The 12,345-nt window shown below is 40.8% G+C and overlaps 1 protein-coding gene and 1 long non-coding RNA gene across 15 annotated transcripts in view; one reads left to right on the top strand and one right to left on the bottom strand.

The window, feature by feature from the left end:
* The window catches only part of LOC121926271, a 34,906-nt gene extending 26,557 nt beyond the window's left edge, over window positions 1–8,349 (bottom strand). Inside the window, exon 1 of the long non-coding RNA XR_006102993.1 lies at window positions 8,296–8,349. This is a non-coding gene — a long non-coding RNA (uncharacterized LOC121926271). The remainder of the gene's footprint in view (window positions 1–8,295) is intronic.
* The window catches only part of HABP2 (hyaluronan binding protein 2), a 46,029-nt gene continuing 39,340 nt past the window's right edge, over window positions 5,657–12,345 (top strand). For 10 of the 14 annotated variants that reach the window (XM_042459115.1, XM_042459111.1, XM_042459109.1 and 7 more), the window contains exon 1: window positions 5,658–6,037. In XM_042459115.1, coding sequence (XP_042315049.1) covers window positions 5,977–6,037 — 61 coding nt within the window. In that variant the 5' untranslated portion in view covers window positions 5,658–5,976. Of the gene's footprint in view, window positions 6,038–12,345 lie in introns of all 14 variants that reach the window. The other 4 variants (XM_042459105.1, XM_042459104.1, XM_042459116.1 and 1 more) reach the window with 3 other exon arrangements.

Here is a 12,345-nt window from a genome sequence, read left to right as displayed (position 1 = left end):
ATTTATCTTTCATGGGTATAAAGCATGTTGTTATTAGGATCCAGTCCATACTTTAATTCTGTTTGAGATTTGATGAATCAGGGCGCTATTAAAATTCAGTACACCTCATCTTAGTCAAGGACAGATTACATAAAGTTGTGCTTTATTACATTCCTTTCATCTTTCTTTCTTTCTAACTAGACAAAGTTACCTTATTTATGCAAACTTCGGTGAGATCGAAAACACAGAAAATTCAATATGGCAGAGAGTACATGTTCCTCTAGGTGAACAAGCCTGTGCTAACAGTTCTATAGACAAGAACTTGGCCATATCGATGTTGGTTCGACTTGATTGATTTACATGACCTTTCTACCACCTTTCTTCTATAGCTAGAGCCCAAGATTTACCGAGTATAGGTAAATATATAAACAGATAAAACTGGACAATATTAGAACATGATTAAACAAAGTAATAATGAATTCATAATATAAAATACCATTGATTTAAAAAATAAAATAAAAATAGAACACTTTTAATAGCAGCCAAATAAAGTTGTTGCCTGCTCCCAGAAGGATAGGAGGTTGCCATCTTAGCATACCTTGAAACAGAGTCTTACAGCCTGGGAGCAGGTTCTCTTTTGTATCCCTTATTGTTCCATTGTCATGCTTTTGACAGTGGCCAGAATGGTATCCTTCCAAAGACATGGTGTCAAAGAGAAAATAATTTTTCTAACAAAATGGTTTTTCAAGATATATAATAGGGAATCCTAGGAATCTTCAGAAGCTTCTTTGAGGGTTCCTTAGTGAAAAGATTAGTAATGTTAAACTAACGTCTCTGGAAATTTGCTTTCCATCCCACCAACCTATCATTTAAAATTTATAGCTACAAGGGATACATTTGAAGTTTTATGAAACAAGGCTGTCCAGTAGACTTGATCAGCACACAGTCTAAATGAAACTGAGGATGCTCTTGAATCTGACAGCTTATAGAGATCATAGTAGAGTTATAGAAATGAAAAAGATCTTGGAGGTAAGTGTGTACAAACCTTGCTCAGGTAAGGACTTGCAACGCAAGATGTAACTATACATTCTCTGCCTGTGACCATCCAGCCTCTAATATCTCTTTTAGGAGGTTCTTCTGCATTTACCTGAAATCTGTTTTCCTCTTATTCAGCCCATTGGTTCCAGACCTGCCCTCTCAAACTGCAGAAAACATCTCTACACCATCTCCTGAATGACAGTGTTTTAGACATTGGAAGACAACAACAATCTCTTCTTTATCTCTCCTTATCTAGGGCAAACATACTTATATGGCCAATAAATCTCTGTCTGCATTGAAATCCCTCAGTACCATCTTACGTGACAACATCTTAGATAGAATATATGCAAATATAGCCAATGAAGCTTTAAAAGCTTGTATAATGAATTTTATACTTTGGAGCTGGCCCAATAAAGATATCACTGTTTGTAGTTTATGAATTTTGTGGTATTTTGCTGCATGGCCAGCAGAGCTACAGCTGAATATATTCAGATCTTTCAATAGTTCTTAGAACTGAGTTTCTGGTTGTCTTACTAATGTGATTGCCCTATTTCCCATTTGTTTATTTAAATATTTATATCTCATTCTATATCACAAGATCTCAGGATAGCCTACAAATAAAATCAATTTACACACACTAAAACAATTTAAAAAGATAAAAATAATGTTAAAAGACTTAAGATATTGTTTACTGTATCTTAGCTTTACCACCTCAAAAATTTAACAAACATATTTTAAAAGTTAAAACAATTTTAACTCATGTGCATAGACTTTTTGGAATAAAGTAATTAGGCCTCAATATTTTAATAAACAGCCATGCTTTTACCTAACTCTGAAATGAAATCAGCATAGGCACTCATTGAGCCTACCAGGATACCTTTTTTTTTTTAAAAAAAGGTGGTACTAAACTGCAGGTCTGCCCTGGAAAAGCACAGACTAGAGCAAAACTCTGTGCATAGCCTGGGTTTACTATTGGATCCATCAGTGTGATCTCTATGACATGAAGTGTCTTCTAATCTGATGTATTAGCTAAAACTCTTATCTTGAGAGAGCAGTGATCCATGCTCTGACAGTTGCATATTTTTGACTACTATAACATATTTTACATGGTTCTAAGCATGAGCTTTATAGATTATAGCAAAGCATTTGATTGTACAGATAATTAAAAGTTATGGAATGCACTCAAGGACATGGGATGCCAGTACATTTGATAGTCTCGATGAGACATTTGTACCAAGGACAAAATGCCACTGTCAGAACTGAATCTGAGAAAAAGAGTGGTTTACAATAGGTAAAGAGGTTAGGCAAGGCTGCATCCTATCAGCATATTTGTTCAACTTATATGCATAGGAAAAGCAGAGTTAGAAGCTTATCACACACGGTATTTTCCTTGTTATGGGAACTGGAAGGAGACTCTCAGGGCTGCACGCAACCAGGGAAAAACAGATTTTATCGCACAGCAAATTGTCCTCAAAATGGCCCTCTTCCATTCCGTGGTGCCAAGCCGTCCCCATTCAGTGCTGAGGGGCACCATTTTCCTCGGTCGGAAGACTTCCAACCAGAAAATTTGACGCGCCTCAGCACTGAATAGGGACAGCTTGGGGCCATGGGATGGAACGGGGCCATTTTGAGGAGGATTTGATATGCGATAAATTCCGGTTTTTTCCTGGTGGCATGTAGCCCCGAGAGTCCCCTTCCAGTTCCCATAACCAGGAAAATACTGTGTGCAATAAGCTTCTTAGACTCAGAAGAAGGAGGAGTGAAAATAAGAGGAAAGAACAACAGCAATCTCAGGTATGCGGATGATACTATAGTACCAGTGGAAGACCCCAAAGACCTGAAACAGTTACTGAAATAGATGAAAGATGAAAGTGCAATGGCAGAATTAATGCTGAAAATAAAGAAAACAAAAATAATGACCACCGAGAGAATACATAAATTCAATCTAGACAATGACAAAATCAAATAGTTAAAGAATTCCCATACCTAGGGTCAAACATTAACCAGAGTGGTGACTGCAGTCAAGGAATGCATAGGGCAGTTATAAAAGAACTAAAGAAGATCCTAAAGAGTAAAGACATATAAATCAGCACTGAAGCCAAAATTGTCCAGGCCATTGTATTCCCTATCACCATGTATGGATGCAAGAGATGGACAGTAAAGGAAGCAGACAGAAAGGTGGTTTTTTTGTTTTTTTTGGGGGGGGGTGAGATGTGGTTCTGGAGAAGAGTGCTTGGGATACTATGGACAGCCAAAAAGACAACAAATGGGTCCTTGAACAGATTAAACCAGAAATCTCCTTGGAAGCCAAATGATCAAACTGAGGCTGTAGTACTTTGGCCACATAATGAGAAAACATGGATCACTAGAAAAAAACAGTAATGCTAGGAAAGCTAGAGGGTAGAAGAAGAAGAGGAAGATCACATGCCAGATGGATGGACTCAATCAGGTGAGTCACAGGCATGGATTTTCAGGATCTGAGCAGAGCAATGGATGATAGGGAATCCACAGAGTCATCATGAGTTGGAGTTGACTCAAGGGTAGCTAACACCAACAACAAAAACTTGGAAGACAGTCTGAAAATTACAGTTTGTGTGCAATATGGCTTTGATAGTGTTACGAAAGGCTAGATGGTGTGTGACTATGTTGTGGTACACACGGCGCTAAAGTGCCGTGCTGGTGCCGTACTAGGGTTAAGGGACCATGCGGCAACCCTAGTATGGTGCGGCACCATAAGAATGGCAGCGCCCCGTGCATACGGGTGCCACCATTGTGATGTGACAGACACATAGCATCCGCATGTCGCACGATGTCTGTGACATCATGAGTGCACCATTGGCGCACTCGCGACATCCGCCCTGCAAGGCAAAAAACCCCACTTTTCGTGGATTCTTTTTCCTCCACAGGGAAGCTGCATGGTTTGGCGGCTGCGGCTTCCCTGCCGAGGAAAAACAGATGCCAGCAGGCCTCCCTTTTGGGAGGTCTGTACTGCGCCTGTATTCCACAAGTCACATCTCTGAACCCAGTCCAAGTTTGAGACCATTGGTATATGATGTACCACTTCCACTTCTATGTGTCTGTCCATGTTTTAACATCATTGATGAGATTCCTCCACATCAAATGTCTCCTTAATGTGAAGTTTGCAGAGTATCTGCTAAAAAGACAGCCAGAGTTTCCCACAACTCCCATTATGGAATGTGCTTCCCAGAAAAATTTGCCACATGCCAACATTGTTTTTGTGCCGTCATCAGTTTAAGAGTTATTCCCTTCCCTACACCCAGCCTATTTACATTTGTGCTATTTTAACCCTTATTGCATATTGGTATTTTAATTCCAGCTAGCTAATTTTATAGCTTGGCTGATTTTACATTTTCATTGTTTTATTAGATTTTAATCATGTTGGCTTTATATAGCTTTGGTATTACATTTTCAGATCTTGTATCATTGTATTTTTTTTTAATTTGCAGAATATCTAGAGGACTTATATTTTATAAAATACACACACACACACACACACAAAATCACTCCTTGAGATTTATTACTGTGCTTCTGTATGTAACTCAAAGGCTGGCTGGAATGTGTTATAATGTGGTGTTAGCTGAACTGGCCCTAATGGAACTAAACTCCCTTATGTCAGTCACTTTGTGCTAGCTGAACCCAGAGAGGACTGAGATCAGCCAGCTGAAGAGCCAAAGAGGAGATGGGAAGGGGGCAGAGTGAGAGAGGAGCCAAGTTAGGCCACATCCAAACCTTGTTCAGTCCCTGTGCTAGCAAATAGTCCAAGATTAGGGTTGGCCTAAAGTTATTTCCAACACATGGAAACCAAAGGGAACTCCTTCAGAATCCATGGGTCCCAATTTGTCAGTAGAGCCACACATGAATTTGACTCTATCCTGGAAAGATGGAGGTTTGACTGAGCACAGCTTTAGCCAGCCTATGTTGCCTCAGCCAGCTGTTGGACTTCTTGATGAATTGTACTGATCTAGTTATATCTTCTCTTCTAAGAGTCAGACTAATGAATCTGATAATATACTAAAAACAGGCTGTGCAAATCTGTCGACTTCCAGATGTACTGGACTACAAAGCCACCCACTGTGGCTATATGTCAACAGTTATGGGATTGTGGTACAAGACAGCTGAGGGGAAACAAGCTGGGGAAGGATGATCAAAATGAAAGGAATTACATTTAATATAGATGTAGATATAGATGACATAGATCCAAAACACACTTCAGAAATATCAAGTTTGAGACTGCTTTAACTACCCTGGCTCAGTGCTAGGGAATTCTAGTTTATTGTGGCACCAGAGCTCTCTGACAGAGATGGCTAAATGTCTCACAAAACTACAGTTCCCAGAATTCCTTAGCATTGAGCCAGGACAGTTAAAGTGGTCTCAGGCCTGGAACAGAGGGGCCTTTCATGACGGCCTCGTCATGTGCTAGGGTTGCCTTGGGGCAGCGTGGCCGCATGCCTCTCAACCCTAGCACGTGACTAGGGTGTAACAATGGCAGTGCCCTGTATACATGGGCGCCACCATTGTTACGTAAGCACCACACAGCACCAATGGCACACTTGTTATGCCACCGCTGCAGCATAAAAAGAACCCGCTTTTCATGGGTTCTTTTTCTGCTGACAGCAAGCCACACAGTTTGGCAGCTGCGGCTTCCCTCCAGTGGAAAAACAGGTGCTGGCAGGCCGCCCTTTTTGGGTGGTCTGTACAATGCCTACAACTGGATTATTTCTGCAGTTTGTTTTGAACCATAGATATAGCTGCAAAAGTCCCTAAATATTTGCCCATGAAAGAGTTATACCCTAGCAGAATTGTCTGACTGAACACTGAAAGTATAGTTAATAATTTGCAAGACACAAAACTTTTATTTGACAATATAGGTTGGCTTAACAGAGGAGGGGAAAGGTTTTCACAAAAAGGAAGAAAACCTTGTTAAACCAGGATGGTTAAATGTTTTTTCTGTTTGCCAGTTTTCCCTCTGATTGTTTTTGTGGGGAATACACCTGTTTGTGTAAGTATACCAATTTAATGTGAAAGTTGAAGGTTTTCATGGCTGGCATCCATAGTTTTTTGTGGGTTTTTCGGGCTGTGGCCATGTTCTAAAAGAGTTTCTTCCTGACATTTCGCCAGCATCTGTGGCTGGCATCTAAGATGCCAGCCACAGATGCTGGCGAAATGTCAGAAAGAAACTCTTCTAGAACATGGCCACAGAGCCTGAAAAAAACCACAAAAAACCATACCAATTTAAATTTGGTGTTTAAAAGTGGTTGACCATACAATGTCACAGCTGAATCATGTTACTAGCAAGGCTATGCATTGCAATAATCAAGAAGTGTTTTACTTAGAATTTTTACTTTTTGATTTATTGATTGATTGATTTTTTAATTTCAGTTTGTGAAAACCTTATTGATTTCAGCCCAGTTTCATCTATACAATAAGAAGAGTAGTTATTTGTTATTGCTTGTTTAATGAAAGTAAACTACTTAGAGGTAGAGATATTTTCAAGCCAGACCAAAATGTTGTTCAATTAAAAAAGCAATGGTTGGAAGCCAATATTCATGGCAATATTGTAAAAAAATAAATAGAATATACATTTTATACTGACTGAAAATTCATTAGCATTGCCAATGTGCAAAGTAGTTCTGCTTTCACTAAGAAAGAGCACAACGGAATTTGCAGCAGGATATGGATTTTGAGCATTATTAAAGTAATAGGCACTTTTTGGAATAAAAGCCAGGGGGTAAAATGTTGTGATCACTCCATGGCAATATGTTACAAGCTGACTATATTTTTGGTCATGATGGTTTGTGCTAAAGGAAAGCACCAGCATAATTCTCATAGTCAAGAGGTTTAGCTAAATGAATGAAGTTGTATGAAGAAGATGTTACATGGAGAAACTCAGGATGGCTTTCTTTTCTTTCTTTCTTTTTGGTGCAGGGGGATAGTTTGTATTTTGCATGTCAAGAGCTTTATGTGGGAAGTCTTGCATCTCTGCCTCTAGCAGAGTTCCAAAGGGTCTTGCCCATTTTTCCTGCTGTTCTGCCAGGACTTTGACCTTAATTGCTTCAACAATCCCAATGTAACTGCTATTTCTTTGTGGTGGAGGTCTATTTTAAAATAATATAGAATCCCCAACTGATTCAGAACTAGGTTACTTGTGTTTAGCATGGAGCCAGTCAGATTATATTGCACAGGGGTGGGGATTATGGAGACCTCCAGATGTTTAATTAGCAGCTCTCAGCAGCCCCAAGCAAAACAGCCAAAGGTGAAGAATGTTGGGTGTTGAAGCTCAACAACTTCTGGAGAGCTATACAACTCCAGTGTATTTGTTGCTAGTATGTTTCTGGGTTAAATTCTAGGTGCTGGTTTGATTTCAGTGGCTTGCTATCAAAGTGTTTTAATGGACACCAACTCATTGGTTACTCCTTTGAGCCTGCCTGAGAACTCTGTTCCACCTCTGAGGCACCCAGAATCTGGAACAGGTCCAGGGAGGTATGCTGTCCCCATTGTGTGCTTTTAGACAAGTAGCAAAGATTATTTGATTTCCATGCTATGTACTGTCTTCAAAACATTATTATTATTGCTGCTGCTTTTAGGTTTCCTGTGAATGGTTTTTAAAATATTTTGGTTAATTTATTGTTGTTAGTTACGGTTTCCTTGGTTAATTAAAATACACGAATTAGAAATGTCAAAAACATATAAGCTTTCCCTACTGGTGGCTTCAGTAACCTCTCTCTGGCTTTTGTAACATGTGCTCTAACATACAGACAAAATGCACAGTTGACATTCTGGTCAGGTGCTGTACTAAGACAATGAACAACTTGATTGTGTTTGTAATATTACTCAGTTTAGAAGCCATTAGCAACTTTTTGAAATACTTTAATATCAGAATAATCATAAAGTTCAGATCTTGAGTCCAAGTAACATGATGGGACTTCTCACAAGCCATTAACATGGCAAGTCCTAGTTAGACCCAGGTACCTGAGTAAGACCCAGGTAGAAATGTGGGGTTGGGACAACAATATCACATATAAAGCAGTGGGATTCTGCCCTTTACATGGTAGGAACAAAATCTAGAACTCATCCCTTCCTTACCACAACAGTTTATCTCATAATCAGTTGTCACTAGCTTTTCTCTTTGTTACATAGTATAACAACCTAAAGCTACAGTGTAACCCAGGATCATCTGGGCTACCTTTTCTGAATGCTCTTTTTGTGTGTGACAAGTAAGGGGGGTTACTGTCCGGAAAAGCTGCCAGCAACACTGACCGTAGCTGATAACAGAGCCTTTAGTTCAGTGGAAGTAAAGCAGACCCAGCAAAGAAGCAGTCCGAGGGCAGGTCAAGAATACGAGCTGAAGTCAGGATTCCAGAGATTCCAACGTTCCGAAAGTCAAGCCGAAGTCAGGATACCAGGAAACAGCGTAGTCAAACAGTCCAGGGTCAAAACAGCCAAGAGATAACGTAGTCCGGTCCGAGGTCAAGGTAACAGAGAATCTAGATACTAGGAGCTAGCAGCAATCACGCCGAGGGATCATGCAATAAACTCTAGCAACCAGCATTAGTCTCTCTCCCACTTAAGTAAGGGAAACTCTCCCTCGTGCCACCTGAGGCTGGTTGGCTAATTGCCTCTCGGCAATCCTCTGTGATCTGCATCTGCAAGAACTCTCGGCTCTTCTCTCTTTGTAAGAAGGCACCTGCAGGCAAGCTTCGTCTCCAGACTCACCACTAGGCTGTGGTACCGAAGGAAGCCTCTCTGTGGCACTAGGACCTGGTTGAACCTCCTCCTCTGGGACTGGAGGATCACAGCTGGGAACAGCACCTGGCATTGCCTCAATCAGCCCTTGCTCTGGAGGAGGCTCATCCTCCTCCTCATCCTCCAAGAGCTGATCTTGGCTGGCCATGACAGTTACATCATCTTCTAATATGAGATAAATCCATTTGCACTTCTCAAAGTAATAAGAGAACTGTATCCTTTGATTTTTGCATTTCTCCAAATGTTATGATATAGGTCTCCCAGAAATATATTAAGCAAAATGTATCATCAAAAGGCATATAATGGGTGAAGCCACTTATAAAAATGTGTTGTTAAGTTGATTTTGACTTATGACAACCCTATAAATGAGTGATCACCAAGTCATTATATCATCAACAGCCCTGCTCTGGTCTTGTAAACCAAGAGGCTGTACAGACCAACATTATACGCTGGTCTCAGGGCAGAGTGGGGGTGAGGCATTCACATGACGCATGCCCTGATGCTGCCCTGATGCTGCCATCATGCCATGTACCCAGCTGCATGGCAGGCAGCATCACAGAGCTCCTTTGGTGCTGCGGCCAAAAGGAGCACCAGAAGGTAGGGCTGCAGCAAAGGCACCCTTTCCATGGTGCAAAAAGGAGTCACTTTTTGCGGCTCCTTTTTGTACCGCCGAAATGCCAGATTGGGGCCATGGCATGTAGTTGTCATGGTCCCAATCTGTCACTGAAAGGGGTGGTCTGTTTAGCCCCACAGAGCCATGGCTTTCTTGTTCGCATCTGTCCATATGTAATACAGTCTTCCTCTTGCTTTTTCTAATGAATCAAGTCTTCTCATAATATGTCTGAAGTATGGCAGGCTCCACTAAGTCATTTCTTCTAGGGAGAAATGTCAGGCTTCTAGGGAGAATTCAGGCTTGATTTGTCTTAGGACCCATTTACTTATTATTTTAGTAGTCCACGGTATCTGTAGAACTCTTTTCCAGCACCACAATACAGATGAGTTGATTTTCTTCCTATCAGCCTTCTTCACTGTCTGGCTTCCACAACCATACATAGAAACGGGAAATGTGATGCCATAGGCAATCCTAACTTTAGTTTTCAGTTATATATCTTGACATTTCAGGAACTTGCCTAGTTCTTTCACACATGCCCTTCCAAGTCCTGGTCTTCTTCTGATTTCGTGATTGCAGTTTATGTTCTAATTAGTGACTGAACCAAGGTATGGAAAATCCTGAACTCTTTCATGTCTTCATTGTAGATTTTTGCATATACCATACACACACAAAATTCATATGATTTTGTGTGTGTGTTTGTGTGGAATTCAAAGAACATTCACAAACTAACATGAAAATGGAATGGACCAAATTTGAGCTTGAACAAATGAAGCCATTAAAGAAAATGAAACAGACAGTTTTAGTCATTTCTGGAACAGGAGTTCCATTCCCTCCCTTTATATGTCAATGGGAGAGATATGTTTAACATTGCCCTGCATAGATGGTTTGACAACAGGTAGTGAGGACTAAATTTGGCCTTACTTCTAAGCATAGTTGCTTAAAAGCAGGGCACAAACATTTATGAAACAAATTTGCTCTTAACATTCCATGATCTACCAAGCATGTGTTCTGGGCATGCAAGAAAATATCTTCTGTTGCATTTGCATTGTACTACAGTATTAGCCTCCAGAGGAGAAGAGCAACTTGCCAATTCAGCACTTGCTCATTGATCAAGGGAACCAGATATGCTCTTTTTACAGGATGGGCCTGGGTCTGCCTGAAGCTACAGGATTGCAAAATGTCTTAGCTAGATGCATTAGCAAATGTTACACTGATCTCGTATAGAGGGGAAAATTCTTTCTGACCCCTGAAGGCAATCAGCATATGCCCTGAAGCATGAGAGTTCCCTTACAGCTAAAAAGTCTTAATGGGTTTCCATAAGCTTTAAGTCGAACAGCATAACCTGCACTCTCAGCACAGATAGCAAAATATTTGATGATGCAAAAAGAAAAAAAAATCTTGTGTCAGGCTCATCGGAAGACTTGCCTTTTACTTCACAAATGAACAGGCTTTGCTAAATGTTTCAGAGTGAAATCTGACCTGTAGAAGAGGCCAAGTACACAGGCTCAGTTTAAACGGTGCAAAGCGTTGTAAGTCTTCACTGTAAAATGAGATAAAATGGTATCCTTTCAGGATGTGGTTCAGAGGCAAAATCTCAGGCATAGCAGCACTACTAGTTCATAAGATTTTCAAAACCATTTTCACTGTACTTTGCACTGCTATGGTCTTATTTAATGCCCTCATTCTTCCACTAGAAGTCACTAAAGGCTTGTTTGCATTGGCCAGGATACTCATGGGGGAGCTGGGAGTATCCTGGCCCTACATCTACCCTAACCTCCCACCATTACTTGGCTCTCTGTTTCTACACCACAGTATCTGTTTGCACAGTCATCCTGCTAAGCTACCTGACACATCTGCCACATATTGCTTGCCTTTGAGGTCAGAAAGAGGAGCCCAGAACTGCTCACATCACTGGACACCTCATTCTGACATTAGAATGAGTGGCATGTGGTGGCAGCAGACACACTTGGCAACTCAGCAGAACATCTGTGTAGCCAGCCACTGCAGAACAGAAATGGAAGGCTCCAGATCTTCCCAGAAGATCCTTTTTAAAATATAAATAAATAAATGTATTTTTAGGCTGTTTTACCAGTGTGGTGTAGTGGCTTGAGTGTTGGCCTATGACTCTGGAGACCAGGATTCACTTCCCAGCTTGGCCATGAAACCCACTGGGTGACCTTGGGCAAGTCACACTCTTTCAGTCTCGGTGGAAGGCAATGGCAAACTTCATCTGAACAAATTTTGCAAGGAAACCCCCATAATAGGGTTCTCCTTAGGGTTGTCATAAGTCAGAAATGACTTGAAGGCACAAAACACACATGCCCTGGTTCTGATGTGGAATGTTCTGGACATCATGCAGCCTACTCGCACTAGAACTGGGTTTGGGACATGTGTTGTTCAAACAGGAAAACCCTAGAACGGGGCAGAAACAGGCCTTTTAGCCCAAGCTGATTCACAATTCAAGTACAAGCCAGACAAAGGAAATACTAACTCATTCAGAGAGACTCTAAGAGAGTAGCTGTGATTGGAGTGTCCAGAACATGATGGGAATGCTACCTTGGCTGGTCTAGCTGTAGAATACGAGGAAGCAACCTACAGGGCATCATGGAGCTGGAGGGCTGGACAGATTAGGAAAAGTCCTGAGTGATGTTGCAAGACTGCTGGTCCTAGAAGTGAGGAACACCATCACTGGGCAAAAACTCAGCAAAAACTCTTGGGCTGGTGCTGATTTCTGTTTTGTTTCTATGCATTGCATAACTATTATTTGTTATTTGACGTTTTTAATTTGTTGCCTGCTTTCTTTATTGTACCCTTTCCTGTATTTTTATGTATTATGTATATGTATTATGGTATTATTTCTTAGACTGCACACCATGGGCAGGTTTACTTTATCTATTTTATTGTTTGTATGTACAGCACTGTATAAATCTACAGCGCTATATAAATAAAGC

This window comes from Sceloporus undulatus, chromosome 3, assembly GCF_019175285.1.
Source record: "Sceloporus undulatus isolate JIND9_A2432 ecotype Alabama chromosome 3, SceUnd_v1.1, whole genome shotgun sequence".
Lineage (NCBI taxonomy): Eukaryota > Metazoa > Chordata > Lepidosauria > Squamata > Phrynosomatidae > Sceloporus > Sceloporus undulatus.
Note: the sequence above shows the minus strand (reverse complement) of the source record. Positions and strands in the feature narration are given on the sequence as shown.